This window comes from Alosa alosa, chromosome 12, assembly GCF_017589495.1.
Source record: "Alosa alosa isolate M-15738 ecotype Scorff River chromosome 12, AALO_Geno_1.1, whole genome shotgun sequence".
In the NCBI taxonomy this organism is placed as follows: Eukaryota; Metazoa; Chordata; class Actinopteri; order Clupeiformes; family Clupeidae; genus Alosa; species Alosa alosa.
The window spans coordinates 34,763,037-34,780,213 of NC_063200.1; the positions used below are offsets into that span (position 1 = coordinate 34,763,037).

Genomic DNA, 17,177 nt, shown 5'->3' on the forward strand with positions numbered 1-17,177 from the left:
TCTGCTGAGAAAACTTCGGAGAAACGCCATCAGAGAAGGCCACTAGATAACCACACAAATAGAACGTGGAAGTTTCAGATGTTGTAGCCTATTACCTGCTTAAACTTTCAATGATGGCAAACTAGATAACAAACTACTCACGGAATGTTATGAAAGACATGAGTCATAGCTCAAAACCCGTTGCCACCGTCATATTTTTGCAGTGGTTATTATAGCAAAGATCTTTGATCACTGACCAAGATAGAGCAACGTAATTTGTTCGCTCTGCTTAAACACTGTCTGATTATAGGCTACAAAATTGTTGGACCTCCGAACATTGGGAAGGCCTGTATATTTGAATGGAACTTGCAGCGGAACTTGTGATCTTCTGTAAATGTAAATCAGGTTTATTGGCCAAGTAGCCTATACTTGCAAGGAAGCATTCTGCAACGTTCTGAAAAGCTGTATAATAGCCTACTTTCAATATAGTTATGAAAAGCATTGTTTAGTTTTGGCCGGTAAAAAATATGTCTGGCCGGTAATTTTCATCTACCAGCCACTTTTGGCTTAGATGAATGTCCCAGACTGTACTGCTGGTCACCACTGTGCAGCGCCCTAGAGTGGGTTAGTATTGTTATAAGTCATGATGGTTAGTACGAATAAGTATATCAATGTACTATATAGTGTTATACTAAAGAAAGAAAAGGCAAGAGAGGGAGAGTTGAGAGAGAAAGGCAGTTGGAGGGAGAAGAGGCAGTTGAACAGCTAGACAGGGAGAAGAGCTAGAAGGAAGAGTTGAAAGTGGGAGGTGAGGAGAAGAGGGGTTGTACGGCGGGACACATGAAAAGTCCATGACAGGGCTGTACTATAGCAGCATAACTAAGGTATTGTGAGGGGTAGTCAGCACCAGCGCAGGTATGGTCAGTGACCACCACCGCACGCATGACTGGGGTGCCATCCACACGACGACACAGCAGGGTGGTCCATTTAAAAAAAACCCTAAGGTGGTTGAAGTTCCACACTGCACCAAACCTAATTATGGGAAGCACTAAAGAGGTATGTTTTAAGTCGAGACTTAAAAATAGGGAGGGTCTCTGCTAATCGATTTGAGGGAGGCATATTATTCCAGGGGAGTGGTGCGTGGTAGCAGAAAGATCTGCCTCCTACTGTAGTTTTTGAAATTCTTGGGATTACAAGAAGTCCAGTATAGACCGGATCAAAATTAACGTGTTCATTTTGAAATACATAATGCGTTACAAAATATTAACACAATAGTGTACCCCTTTGTGGGGGGGCTGATGTCACGTAACGGAAGCCGCAAAACCTAAAACCGTAAGCCTGAGAGTTTATTTTACTGTCTGTGGAGTTAGCTGAAGATGAAGAGGAACCGTGAGGAGCCTGTAGGTGAAACGTTTCAGTTAAAAAAAAAAAGTTGCCTAAAGGACCGTGATCAGTGCTGCCGCTACAACCACACACATCACACACTGTGCGTAGGGCACCAAGAGACAGAGGGACCAACATTTAGCCAATAAATAGTAGCTTTACTGCAAACTGCTTTTCACTCTTGTTAGAGAACGTTTACAATGTCAAAATGCACCAACAGCCACAGTTACATAAAGATGACTTCGGGTCCTCTCCATTAAGATCCAACTTGAACGTATGCTACTCCATTTAATTGAGAGTGCATCTGAGTGCACATGAGAGGGAGAGAAAACGAGTGGCAGGTTCCAGCTGGCTTGTCACTGTTGATGATAATTGATATCTCCTTTTTAATATAAGAAACTTGTAAAAGGAAGGCAACAAAGACGAGGTTAGAGGAGATTGCGGATTTATCCGGTTTCCACTACTGACCAGTTATAAACTGTGAGAGCCAGGGCACTTTTACATACTGTAGGCTGCACTCACTGTGATTTGAAAAATTGACAAAAATATGAAGAGTTGTCTTTGCCTTTGTGTAATGGAACTGGTGAGTCTTGAAGTCTTCAATAATTTGTTTACATGAAGCACATATATGCCGATTGAAACGCATTCCACTCAGCTAGCTAGGTGACTGGCTCAGGCTCATAATTCACTTTTAATTGCAAACAGAAAATGTCTAGCTAGCAACATGTCATTACATGCTTCTATATTCAAAGGAATGAAAGCTGTTTATACCAACTTAATGTCATGCTTATCATTGTTAATATTGTGCAATACATGTGGTATAAACAATGTTAGAGTTTGTGGATTGGCTATAGGCTATATTTCAATGGACCTGATAAAAAAAGATCATTATAAAAACGTGGCCACAATGGGCTTAAAGTGACAGTGCACCATTTACAAATGAGTTAAACAGCATCAAATGAGTAGTATTTCTTAAGAAATTAATACTTAAAAACACAATTACTGTGTCAGTATTATCATTTAAATAATATAAAAGTAAATAATATAAAAGTGTTTTACTTTTACCTTGTGGTTACTCTATTAATTTTGTGATTTATGTTGTATTTAATATGCCATTTAAGAAGCTTTAGTCTTTAGGAATGTTTTAATTGTGGTTAATCGAGATTAATTCATTTCAAAATATTTTTTTTAAATGGTTTGATAGCCCTTTATAATAATATTGGAGGAGAAGGGGAATGGCTACACTTACAAATCCTGGGTCTTGTCACACTGTTTTTGCTTTTAGATAATACTAACCCAAAATGTTTGTCTTGATAGTCATGCATAAGACTTTTTTCCCTGTCCTGGACTCGGTCTTGACTCAGACTTGAACCTTTTTGGACTCGGCCTTGTCTTGGACACTGTTGATAATGCACTCCTAAAATAACATAAACAACTCGGCAAGGATTTCTGATCAGGTTTCTCTTGGTTAGTGGCGTAATGATTTTTAGAGGGTGTAAGATGGAAATTTTGGATCGCGTGCCGGAACACACCTTCTGTCACACCCCTGGTCGCAAAACTTAATGGAAGTAAAGCGCATGGCGAAAAATCCGAGACTAAAATAGGAATAATCTTTGCGTCGGAATAATAATCCGCCAGGTTTTGCGTCGCGGAAGTAGGGCTCAAAGTGTCACTAGAGATCATATGCTGTGATTTGGTATCTGAATAGTTAATATGCTTTTCAGCTCAAGAAGTTGGTGTATGTATATCTGGTCAGATATGCAGAGGAGCAGCAAGATCTTGCCCTTCTATCAATCAGTACCTTTCAGCGTGCTTTAAAGGTGAGTTTTATTGTTGTATTGTTTTATTGTTTTGCTGTTGTGGGCATTTTCAAAAAGTATTATCCACAGAACACAATACACATACACAAGAACAGACATGAGGCAGTCAATAGGAAAAACTACAGGAGTATACTACAAACAATTACAGATTGACTTCCTAGTGGCCCTCATTACAGCAGATATGGAGGAGCCATCATGAAAACATTCTAGTCTGAGCAATAGGTCATGCAGGTGATGTAAAGTGTTGTACATTGTGTTGAGTCTGTACGTCTTTCTCTCAACAACCCACACACAGTGACTGCTTTCTTTGTCTATAGGAATAACCCATCAACACGTGTACAAAAAAATCTAGCCAAATATTGTTAATTTTATATTAAGATCAAAACATCTATTTGTTATTGTTTTTAGTATGAAGAGACTTACCTGGCACTCAAAAGGTCATTTTGACCTAATTTAAGAAGACTTTGACTTATTTACGGAGTCTTATCAAGACAAATTTGCTGAACGCACTGGCAGACAAATTTACTTTTTTTTTCAGAATGAGACATCTTAAAGTCTTAAGTCAAACTCTTCTTTAACCCTTAGAACTCCAGCCTTTTTTTGCAGGTTATTGCATAACTATGTTTTAATGACTTTATAGAGGTCTCGGGAAAGTGCAATACTGTCTGTCTTGTATCCTTTTTTTCATCACAAAGCAATGTGATTAAAGTATTGTCATTTTAACCTACTATATACACAAACATGAGCAAAAAAACATCAAAATGTGTATGTATTTATTTATGTTTGAAGACATTATTGGCAAAGAACACAAATACATAGAATTTTATTTTTACTAATAAATCATACACACACGTGTTCTGAAATAAATACCATTGACATTTTTACTACAACTATCATAGTCAGAGAGATATCCCTCCTCAAAGTCATGTTGACCTTACTTTCTATAATGCAAGTCAATGGGTGGATTACGGTCTATGGATAGATGGAGCTGTTGCTGATCTAGTTAACCTACCCTTCCCTGGAAAGGAAATGACTTTCATACAAATGTCCCATGGTCATTTCATTTTACTTCCTGGTTGGTTTGATGTTCGAAAATAATGATAAAACAATGTGTTGTAAGTTTTTCCCCGCTATTATTTTTTCGCAATATTTTTGACACATTTTATAGGTTGTAAAGAGCTAAAAATGGTCATTTGTTGAATTTTCAGCTTTAGGAGGTGAAATAAATTAAATCAAAAGTTATTTCAATCAAAAACATCTTAACAGGCCAAGTTACATGTTAACATAAGACCCCTTCATTGATATCACTTTAACAATCTTGCATCCATTGAACTTGTGAGTTCTTGGAGAGTTTCTGCTTTAATGTCTTTGCAGAATAGCCTCCCAGAGCTGCCAGAATGTCAGAATAGCCTCCCAGAGCTGCTGATTGGATGTGAACTGCCTCCCACCCTCACATCTTTTTCTTGATGATGCTCCAAAGGTTCTCAATAGGGTTGAGGTCAGGGGAAGATGGGGGCCACACCATGAGTTTCTCTCCTTTTATGCCCATAGCATCCAATGACCCAGAGATGGCAGCATGAGATGGTGCATTGTCATGCATAAAGATGATTTTGCTACGGAAGGCACGGTTCTTCTTTTTGTACCACGGAAGAAAGTGGTCAGTCAGAAACTCTATATTCTTTTCCGAAGTCATTGTCACTCCGTCGGGGACCCTAAAGGGGCCTACCAGCTCTCTCCCCATGATTCCGGCCCAAAACATGACTCGGCCACCTCCTTGCTGACATCTCAGCCTTGTTGGGACATGGTGGCCATTCACCAACCATCCATTACTCCATCCATTTGGACCATCTAGGGTTGCATGGCACTCATCCGTAAACAAAACTGTTTGAAAATTAGTCTTCATGTATTCCTGAGCCCACTGCAACCGTTTCTGCTTGTGAGCATTGTTTAGGGGTGGCTGAATAGTAGGTTTATGCACACTTGCAAACTTCTTGAGGATCCTACACCTTGAGATTTGCGGGACTCCAGAGGCACCAGCAGCTTCAAATACCTGTTTGCTGCTTTGCAATGGCATTTTAGCAGCTGCTCTCTTAATCCTATGAATTTGTCTGGCAGAAACCTTCCTTATTATGCCTTTGTCTGCACAAACCCACCTGTGCTCTGAATCAGCGACAAATTTCTTTACAGTACGATGATCACGCATAAGTTTTCTGGAAATATCCAATGTTTTCAAACCTTGTCCAAGGTAGTGCACATTCACGCTTTTCAGCAGCAGAGAGATCCTTGAATAAAAATGATCAATATACAGAAGACTGAATTCAAAGACCCTCTGAAAATGATGACGATGTGGCAGGCTCATCCATTTTGCCTAAATTTCATCGCTGCAACTCATAATAGTACTCAGTAGTTCGTATGGCCCCGACATGCTTGATGCCGTTGGGGCATGCTCCTAATGAGATGGCGGATGGTGTCCTGGGGGCTCTCCTCCCACATGTGGACACGGCCATCAAAGACTTGGGCCATCCTTAACAGTCTGTGTGGGAGACAGTCAATGGTATCAATTCCTTCATCCTCTAGGAACTGCTTGCACATTCTCTCTACATGTGGCCGGCCATTGTTGTGCACCAGGAGGAACCCAGGGCCCACTGCACCAGTACATGGTCAGACAATGGGACTGAAGATTCCATCACAATACCTAAGAGCAGTGAGGGTGCCGTTGTCTTAGAGGTAGAGGTCTGTGCGTCCTTCCAAGGATATGCCTCCCCAGACCATCACTGTCCCACCACCAAACCGGTCATGCTGAATGATGTTGCAGGCAGCCTAACATTCTTCACGACATCTTCAGACCCTTTCACGTCTGTCTCTTGTGCTCAGGGTGAACCTGCTTTCATCTGTGAAAAGTACAGGTCTCCAGTGGCGAATTTTGTATTCTATGGCAAATGTCAATTGAGTCTGTCTCTGACCACACTGTCAGAAACATTCACACCATTGGCCTGCTGGAGGTCATTTTGTGAGGCTCTGGCAGGGTTCCTACCTTTCCTCCTTACACAAAGGAGCAGATACTGGTCCTGCTGCTGGGTTAAGGGCCATCTACCACCCTGCCCAGCTCTCCAGAGCAACTGCCTGTCTCCTGGAATCTCCTCCATGCTCTTGAGGCTGCACTGGGAGACCACCATCCTTCTGGCAATAAAACATATTGGTATGCCATTCTGGAGGAGTTGGACTACCTGTGCAACCTTTATAGGCTCCAGGTACTGATCTATGCTACCATTAGTGACACTGACCCTAGCCAAATGCGAAACTAGTGAAAAATCAGTCAAGAAGGATAAAAATGGAAAAATTATGAGTTGCCACCACCTGTAACATCATTTCTGTTTTGGAATGATTATTATGATGATTATCAATAATTTCTCCCAGATCACTGTCTGAGGTGTCTGACGGTTCTTCAGGAGATGAGGACAGACATGAAGTTGTTGGGCCTTCTGTTGGTCAAGCAAAGTGTAACAGGATGTTAGTTTCCTACTCGTTATCCTTCCCTTTTCGGGCTAAAAACGTATGTGTGCACACTAGGTGGCAGGGTGCCCTGGACATATATGGCTGCACGACCTACCTCTTGTAATATGTAATTAGGGCTGGGAGGCATATTGATATGATATATTGATATATTTTAAACAAGATACAGGACCAGACATCATCTACAGGATAAATACTTCACATTGAACACAAAATAGGTCTTGATTGCACATGTGCACCCATTCTCTCTCACACACACTGAGTGCGCCCTCCCCCTTCTTCCAGACTTGGGGGCACATGTACAATTAAAAATGCTGAAATGGATTACTAAATCTACTTTGGTGGCTGTCAGTATACCTGGATGGCCCACTCAAGCAAACTATGCATAGGAAACCCTGTTGCAAATGTATAATATTTGGTTATAGTTACAAGATTTTATTTTTGGGAGAAATGGTGATCATGCTGAGACCTGCAAGTGAGGTGGCCTGAAATGACCCATTGTAAATGTGTTGTGTGTGTATTGGATATTTATTTGTTGACTTTGTTTGTCATCAGGACTCCAACCAACTAATCAGAGCAAGTGCTTTGAGGGTGCTCTCCAGTGTCCGTGTGCCCATCATTGTGCCAATTATGATGCTTGCTATAAAGGAGGCAGCCACTGACCTCTCTCCTTATGTCAGGAAGACCGCTGCCCATGCCATCCAGAAGCTTTACAGGTGCACACAGTGCCATTTTAAAGATCGAAAGTGCCAGTACACACCTCTGTTCATTTTACGTAGTTGCATGCAGTGTGAATTGCATTACATTGCCCTCAATATATATTTTCGTTTGTTACAATCTTCTCCCTCACTCTTCAGTTTGGACCCTGACCAGAAGGAGCACCTGATTGATGTAATTGAGAAACTTCTGAGAGACAAAAGCACAGTAAGTATTACCAGTGTTTTCCATAGAATGAGATTATATTTTTGGTGGTAGCTGACCAGGGGGTGGGGATTTGGGTGGATGCCAGCTAGTGTGTGGGCATTGGCAGGTACATCATCAAAGCAGCGAGCCCTGAGACCCTGTAGTTTACAGTGAACCTGGGCACACCGTTAACTAAGCAGTAGGAATGTACCGATATATCGGCCTAACTTTGGTATCAGCCTATATTTGTGTTTTTTACTGCTATTGGACAGTGGCAAAATAATTGAACATTTGTCGATGGCAGAAGCCGATGTTTATCTGTTGTTGCATCAATTGCACTAGCTTAATGTTGTGTTCAGCACAAACTGACACAGACAAGTTTGTCTGTTTCTAGAGTGCAGATTTGAATAATTCCAATAGGTGGTAGAAAGTGAAAGAAAATGACGGCTGTGTGGGAATATTTCACTCTGTCAGAAAAAGATATGCTGTTTTAAGACATGCTCTACTGACATTTTAGAGGAGGTACTAATATCTAGCCTGGCACCGCCCACCTAGATCTCCTTTCAAGGAGATGTTCGTCTAGAATAGTGGTTCTTAAACTGGGGGACGCCCATATCAAAATATGGGAGGGGTCACAAATAGATTTACATTTTTTCTAAATTAAACCAACAAGTTTAATACCTGGGATATTGAGTAGCCCTAGATGTAGGCTTCAAATTCACATTGTTTCCATAATGTTCCTTTGAAAGTGGATGTTCTGTTTACGGAAACTCAGACCTCTGCCTCTTGAAGATGCTGTAGCCTAAGCTTACTAGTGACAGTACAGTTTTCAGCACAGGAGCACCAGTTATACATTGGATGAATGCTTATCCTTTGGAAAATAATAGGCTGCCATTGACAATATGTGTGCCATTGACAAACAGTGTCAAATGTGTTGACATAGCCTACCTATGAGAGAATACAATTTCTGCCTCCAACACTTTCAAAAGTAAAAAACACATTTTGCGTTTCGAGGGGTGTTACGAGACTTGGCCAATGTTTTTTGGGGGGTTGCCAAATTTAAGAACCACTGGTCTAGAACACGATAGTTCACTAACGTTTCTCTCAGGGGAAAAAAAAGTCCGGCCAATCAGCAACGAGAGGGGATGGCTAAATCAAAACTGATTTTGATAAATGGTAATAACAATGTCTGCAAACAAAAAACAAAAAGAAGTTGGAAAATGCACAAAACAATTATTTACAGCCAAGCTAGGCCCATTTATATTGTTTACTGACTGCTGATACAGTTTATTGTCAGTTTGTAAAGTTAAGGCAAGGTAGGAAGTAACGTTAGGAATTATAAATGTGATTAGTTAGCTGGACCAATGTATTCAAAGTTATTGCCCATCATCATGCTGGCTTGTAAACAAATCTCAATCATGAGTGACCAGACTCTATTCACTTCGTGAATTGAGTTTGGATTTTCAAGGCTAGCTAATAGCAAGCATCACATTTTATCCATCATTTGAAGAGCAGCAGACCTGCCAACCTGTACGCATTTTGTGTAGCAACCACACATTTTCACATCAAAGTACGCCGCTACGATTTTTTACTTAAAATAAAATACAGATATGTACGAGTCCGGGGATACCATCAGGACCAGCAGCCTTACGTGCATTAGTCCTGCTCAGTGCCGCACATACATCAGTGGTGGAGAGTGTGAGTGGCTGGCGATCTGGGATCAAAGCGACCATAGAAGTGGTTCAGCTCATCAGGCAAGGAGGTGTCGGTGACAGGGGGGTGGAGTTAGTAGTTTTGTAATATGTGATGGCCTGGATCCCTGGACAGGCGATAAACGATTTTTGATGGTCACAAGTTTACTTCATTAGCGTTTATTTTTTTGATTATTAAAGAGTGTTTTTCATTTAAAGGCTTGACTTTGTGCTTATTCAGAAGAGCATTTAGTGCTCTCCCCAATCCCAGACGTTCACATTGCATGTTTGTTTGTAATGGATGCAACCGCGAGATACGCTTGTCATAGACGCCGATACCGTGGGTGCTCCGTCTCTCGGGCACCCACTGAAAACATCGAGCACCCACGTGTGCCAGCTTACAGTCCCGGCTAAATTTACATTAATTTAAAATCAAACATCGCAGTTTATGTTAAATTCAGCATCTCCCATCATGTGATTGGATATGTTGCTGTCAATTGCCTACTCCATATACTAACCACCAATGAGAGCGTCTCTCGTATGAAAATTCCTGACACTTCCCACCTGAAGAATTAAGCATAAAGGCTTTGTCGGTCTTCAGCCCCGAATGTTTAAAATGTATATAGCCCTGAATATCATTTTAAAAGTAGTCTGACAAAGCTTATTGTTTTGTGACACAGCTAAACACTACCTCATAGAACGTCTATAACATAGCCTAGGTGGTCGCAACTCACAAAAGTAAAGCAGATAGAAAGAACTCACGCAAATCTAGCCTACAACACGCAGACAGCTTCATGCGCAGGGGAGAGAGTGCGCACAGGTTCTTTATGATTGTTGGCTTCTGGTGGTATCTTGCTAATTCACTGAACTGCATTAGGTGACACAAATGGTATTACTTTTATCTTATAACTCCTTGTCTGAGCGACTACCAGGCCTATGGTTTTGAAAAGTCAGATGTTCCCTGACAAAGACATTCGAAAATTAAGAATGTTTATTGAATTGAAAAATACACTAATTTTTGCAAACTCCCTTCATTCAACCCTTGAAGACATCGCGGTCTGGTGCGCTATGTAGATCGTTAATTTCTCAGAATTTAGGTCAACTAGGCCTACAATAATGTCATCATCAAATACATCTTTTATTTTTAGTTGATCAACCACAAAGAGTAGCATAGGCCTACTGTGCACAGTGCACTGACGACTGTAGCAGCCCAAGGTAACCAGTTGTTGTAGATGAGGGGCAACCCCTTGTTTCAGATAGCCTGGACAATATGTTACCTGGGTGTTGCCTACGTTATTAATTAATGGTAGCCTACAATAGTTAATTGATTCGCGTAACATATTAGTTGGCTCAAAGAGTAGGGAATCAGGATGGAGAGAGTCACGCGTGTGTTGCTTTTGTGGGATCAAATCCAGTTTAATGCTAGTTTTCAAAACATATATTTTTTTACCTGTCTTTTGTCCGAGTGGCTGTAATGTAGCCGAGCGCTCATGGCATATGAAAAGCGACTTCAAACCGCCTAAAACAGGGATCGCAACCCGCGGCTCTTTGATCCCTCTGATGCGGCTCAGCTTTTGAAAATAATAATGAGTAGGCCTATTTAATTAAAATGTATTTTATTTTAGTTCGTAGGTCTATCTGAGTAATTTATATAACTTCCCACCTCCCTTGACTCCCTAGCCTGCACAATATTGTTACATGTCAATATCAAACAAAATTACCGATTTCCCTCCATTTCAGTCAACAAGAACACTGACTTTAATTGTTATTGTTGATGTGTGCGCTTGCTGTAGGCTAGATAAGGAAAATGTCAAAAAGGAAACGTTAGCGACCACAGCTTGCGAGCGCGAACACAAGCGGGCTGAAATGGGAAAGTTTCCATCCGAAGACTGATTCTGAAAACGCGAAATTAACTTCCCGTTATATATCGCATACTGCAACAAGTTAGTATTGCTGTGTTAACGCTATTCCACTTGCATGTGAGAAATCTTTCTCACATATGAAAAATATAAAGACAAACATGCGCTCAAGTTTAAGGGCAATTCCGCGCAAAATTGTCACATCCATAATGCCAACACAATGCCATGGTAGGCTATTTAGTTGGCGTTATGGATATATGACAGTTTTGCGTGGAGTTGCCCTTAAATGATGACAGCCTCAATTCTTGCATGCAACTTCACCTCACGTACGAGCCAGCCAGACTCAAAGGCCATCACCAAATCTAATCTCTGGTAGGCCTAATGTTCAATTTCACCAATGACATGTAAATGAAAGTTGAGTGTTGTGTTGTGAACTATGATGTTACTTTGCATACCAAAGGACACTGGGAAAATAGGGGGTGGTGTTTAGCCTACATGGGAAGCCTAAGGCCTATACTTCGGTCATTCTACTTTACATTTCAAGTTACTTGCACATTACTTTTAAAACTATTAGAAAATGTTGAATTAAAGTAACTGTACGTTAAATATCCAAACTTTTTCTTGTAACCGTCTTTATGTGGCTCTTCTGAGATTAAAAAAAAAATTGGTAAAAGTGGCTCTCCAGGCAAAAAAGGTTGCCGACCCCTGGCCTAAAACAACTTGTTTGTGAATGTTTGACAACTGCTGCAGCGCATGCACGCGCAAGGAAACCAGTAGGTGGAGAAACCAGAAGGCACACAACACCGGAATGATTTTAAGGCTATTTCGCATAGGCTACACAATGGTGCTATTTCACACGCATTATAGCGATCCCCACTCACCGGGGTTAGGTGAAAGGTGTTAATAGACGATTGGCGTAGCCTACAGTGGACTAGGGCTGTCAAAATTGCTCAAAAATGACGTTCGAATATCCCCTCTAAAATAAACACATGTATTTGAATATATTGGAATATCTAGGCTATATTATTTGCGCATTATGTCATCTGTTTTTAACTTTTTGTATGGTTATACTAGGGCTGCAGCTATCGATTCTTTTTGTAATCGATTAATCTAGCACTTTAGCGATCGATTAATCGGATATTTTTTTTTTTTTTTTCATTTTTAAACAACCAAAACACATAATGCATAACGAAAATGACATGGCTGTAAAATGATCAAGCAATTGGCACAGAGGTATTTATTCTAACTCCAACATTAGGCTACAAAACTAAGCCCATTTATTGCAATTTACCCATTCAGATGCTTGTTCTTTTCCTTTTTGAGTATGTAATGATCCCAAAACTTTACTTGAAAACTTTAGACATTCTCTGCCATTTATGGATATCTTGAATCCGCCATCGCGCCAGCTAAATTCAGAATGTATCACGATTCACGCCAGCTAGTGGTGTGCTTCCTGAACAACGGTCCGCGGTGGAACAATCAGATCCCTCGCGTATGATAGTGCGCTGGGCCATAGGAATTTAACGAGGCTTCGAGGCAGGGTTTTTGCCTCGAGTAATTTTTGTAATCGAGTTATTCGAGTAACTCGATGAATCGTTTCAGCCCTAGGTTATACAAATAACCATAGGGGGGATCCCAAGCAGCTTTCAGCCATAACGCATTTCCTAATTCACCCGACACTAATATTCAAAATGTTGAAACTATTTCGGCATAGCCTATAAGCAGTTTAATCAAATGTAATGTTAGTTGTTAACAAATGGGCTACTTGGTGAGGCTTGGCCTCACAGATGCGCTCGTGCCTTAAATGGCAATACAAATCGTCACGATATAGGCCTATTAACTGACCGATTCACGTTGGCTGGGGGGCAGGGGGGGCCATCAGACATTTGTTCCCAAGGGTCTATGAATTGTTAATCCGGCCCTGCCCCCAACGAACGCAACTTTCCACCTCCTGAGACAGCTTAAAAGAAGTCTAGAGGACTCCTAACTCACTAAGACCTACTTACTGTAGGCTGCGCAAACCACAGGCCTTTTTTTTGGGCAAGCCTGCATTGAAGCAGGCCTTCTGTTGAAGAATTTTATATAAATCCTGCGCTATCAGTAATCCTCCTACCCCCGCTACCACAGCTGTGGATAGTGTGGCATGCTCACGCTTTATGTCTCCTTCTTGCAAACTAGGCCTATAGCCCAACCATTTACGTCTTCAAAAAATAACAACTTGCCAGATATGCCTTCATATCTTTGGGCTTCATTCAGCATTTTGTTCTTCCACTGGAAATGACTCTTCTACATTTACTGCCTGCTGCATCCTTTCGGTTTGTATTGTTTAGAAAATGTTTGACGTCTTAAGTTAGGCTAATGCATTAAACATTGTTTGCTGGTAACCAGCCACAAATAGCCTACAGATTCTTAGCGTCGCGCATATTCTCTATTCTCTCCAAAATGTGCCCGTTCTATAGGCTGGCCAAGTGCGTAATTCTGCAGCATAAAGCAGATGTATTTGTTTATTGTACAGAAAAATAAAAATAACCTGTCAAGCAGTCAATTGACCTGTCGCTAAGCCCCGCCCCCCATTGTTACCGTGTGAAAACTTGGACAAACAAACCAGACTTGATTAAAAATACATTGTGGACAATGGCAGCTGACCGTATATGAAAGCAGGCTTTGAGGACGTTTTGGTCGATAAAAGGATTTACTTTCCTCCAGAAGCTATCAAGAGGGACTTAATTATGCTATGGATGGGTGTATTCAAAACTTTAGAATACATACAAGGTGACAAGCAGTTGTGGAGAGTAGCTGTGCAAATCCCACTGACGTTAATGCTAGCTAGCTAGCTAGTGGAAGATTGATCCTAAGATATGTTAGGTTACGTTAATATTTGATGTAGTAAGAATATAGTAGTTGGTTAATGAGCATTTTCATCTTGGGATTTAACAGGGAACCTGTGCCCACGTTGTTGGCTTAGTTGCCTACATTATGTCGAGCTGTTGCAAACGCGAGAGACGTCCTGTAGGCTACTTTTGATGAAAATATACCCCGTTTTCTAGCCTCTCGGGGTACCGGCTATCAGTATTACACGTCCCCAATGCAAAACGTTTGACCATGGTTATCCGTCGGGTTTTTTTGAGGTAATAAACTCCATAAATAACCATTAATTTGTCATTTTATGTCTGCCCCCTGTTGTTTCCTATGGAGTTGTCCGAGCTGATGTCCGAGTCCCGTTGAGGCTGGACTGTCATTGGCTCATCAGCGTTCTAAGGGTGGCGCTTAGCGACAGGTCAATTGACTACAATGCAGTCAATAAGTAGGGCAAATTACGAAACCAAAACGTGGGTCATAGTTGTCTAAGCCTCTGCTGTGAGGCCAAACCCATGAACAAAGACGCATTGATATCTGCAATAGAGTTTTTTTTGGCAAAACAAGCTCACAGCCGAACGAGTCATAGCACTGAAGGGAGAGGCAACTGGCATGTGATCTCCCCACGGGCCAATAGGATGTACAAGTTTTCTCCTGTGCCTACGATATTTAATCTAGTGTTTTGTCAAGTTGCAAAATGTGTTTTAACAAATTTTTATGATAGTATGAAGTACTTTTTGTATAGGGTACTATCTTAATTGCCTTATACTCAATACTTGTCCAATGGCTATTGCATCTGTCTATTGAAACTGAGAATGTGGCATGCGATCTACTGTGTAGGCTTCATAAAATAAATTAAACAGATTGCTAATGGCCTACAAGCTGATCTGGGGTGCGTTCCGCATTAACCACGGAGGTTAGCTTTTACTAACAGGATGCATCGTTCAAGTAACCAACATGTAAGTTACGACTGTTTCCCAAAACTGTCGTACTTACATAGTACTGTAAGTTTGGACCATGATAGTTTCCAAACTAAAGTAGTCTGGACTAAGGTGGTTAATGACGTTTAGTAGCACGTGAACGGGCACCTGCACATACTTCTGTGGCGCATTGCGTTAAGGCCGGCAGATGAGTTACCAGTCCCCTGTCCAAGAGTTCGAATCTGGGTTACATTGTTTACCTAAGTTTATCTTTTGTGCAGATCATATTATCAAAATCAGAATCAGCCTTCTTGGCTTGGTTTGCATAAACTAACAAGGACCCCCCCTTCCATGAAAATCAAAGGCTACATATTCTCAGCTGACTGGTCAAAAAGTGTGCACCACCTTATTATTATTTGCTGGTGTGTGACTTACTTAACGTGCACATGGCTGCAAATTTATGTATTTTCTGCCTTGGGCATTTTAAAATATGGATGTATGGTGGTTAGAAGTGTAAATATCAATTAGAAACCTAAATATATTTATAATTTATAACAAATAACTGGTGTCAGTGACGTCTTTGACATGAAGATCCCTGGAACTATGCTTCTACTAGCGTTCTACCACAGGTCGAGAGGTGTAGTTGTAACTACACAACTTTACGACAGTGGTTGCGAACGTTCGTTGCTACTATGGTTTTGGGAAACACTAACGTAGTGTAACGATGCATTGGACTATGTAAGTTCCAAATATGAATGTAATTCTGCGGCATAAAGCAGATGTATTTGTTTATTATATAGAAAAATAAAAATGACATGTCAAGCAGTCAATTGACTACATTGCAGTCTAAAAGTAGGGCAAATTAATTTACGAAACCAAAACGTGGGTCATAGTTGTCTAAGCCTCTATAGCGTAGCCTGTTAAAAACGTCGCAGAAGCCTACTGAAGGCTACAGATTAATTCTGAACAGTTATTTCTCTACTGGCTCAATTATCACACCCCTGTTTTGATTTGCGTAGTTGCGTTACCCCAACACTGACAATAATGTAGACAGCAAATTTCGATTTTCGTTACCACCGTGTAGTCAAGCCTTAAGCCATACCCAAGTAGCCTAAATCGAGGTAAATCGAGCTTTTTCAGAAGGGGCGCCAGGCAGAGCGATGTACAGTGGCAGAGCGACGCACAGTGGCTGAAATTGGTACTAAAGCTTCACGCAGCTTCACGCCTCGTAATGCGCGACTGAAGTGGCCATTTGAAAGCGATGCCCACTGTAATATATCCTTTAATACTGATCTCCTGATTTCCTTCATTAGCCCACATAATTGTAAAAGGTTCTCCAATGTTTTCTTAGTTAGCCTTTTAAAATGAAATCAGATTAGTAAACAGAATGTGCCTTTTGAACATTGGATGAATGGTTGCTGATAATGGGCAATGTAGATATTGCATGAAAGATCGGCCATTTCTTTCTACAACAGTCATTTACAACATTAATGATGAAAACAAGGACATTTCTAAGTGACTCCAAAATTTTGAAAGGTAGTGTATAATATATCAGATAAAACCCTTTAAATCTGCCTGACCGCTTTTCTTTTAGATTAGTATTTTTTTTTTGCAGTCTCCAATAGGTTTTTACCTACAAATCGATATTTCAGACCAAGAAGAGAATGGTATTTAGCGGGTTTTGAAGTGTAATTTGATTAACGTATACTATGTGTGGAGAGCATTCACTTACCATTGTCATCTTATTTTTGACGGAGGCGGCTTTTACATCTGAACACTTCATATAAGACATTTGTGTGTAAATAAAAACAAAATTCCCCCAGACAAACAAAGCAGAGAAATCTGTTTTGCAGAAACGGTGGTTTGGAAGTCTTCTGTCTAAGATACATAATTCATTTCTGCAGTCTAATCCTTCTCTCTCTGCATATACAGTTGGTGGCAGGCAGTGTGGTGATGGCATTTGAAGAAGTGTGTCCAGACCGCATTGACCTGATTCACAAGAACTTCCGCAAGTTGTGCAACCTGCTGGTGGATGTGGAGGAATGGGGCCAGGTGGTCATAATCAACATGCTGACACGTTATGCGCGCACACAGTTCACTAGCCCATGGAAAGGGGTAAGATGTCAGCAAAGTTCGAGGTAGTATTGGGGAGACATTTTGGTGATTTGTCAATGCATAATCACCAAGTACTATGCACTAAGTTTGTATTTGTATCATATCAAGTGATTCTCTAAAGCCTTGGGTAGGCTATGG

The 17,177-nt window shown here is 40.9% G+C and overlaps 1 protein-coding gene across 2 annotated transcripts in view; it reads left to right on the top strand.

Moving 5' to 3' along the window:
• ap3b1a (adaptor related protein complex 3 subunit beta 1a) overlaps positions 1 to 17,177 on the top strand; it is a gene marked incomplete in the record, with an annotated part of 120,572 nt that overhangs the window by 20,494 nt on the left and 82,901 nt on the right. For both annotated transcript variants that reach the window (XM_048258801.1, XM_048258802.1), the window contains 4 exon segments: positions 3,087 to 3,182; positions 7,251 to 7,411; positions 7,553 to 7,619; positions 16,857 to 17,039. In XM_048258801.1, the coding sequence (XP_048114758.1) occupies positions 3,087 to 3,182; positions 7,251 to 7,411; positions 7,553 to 7,619; positions 16,857 to 17,039 (507 nt within the window).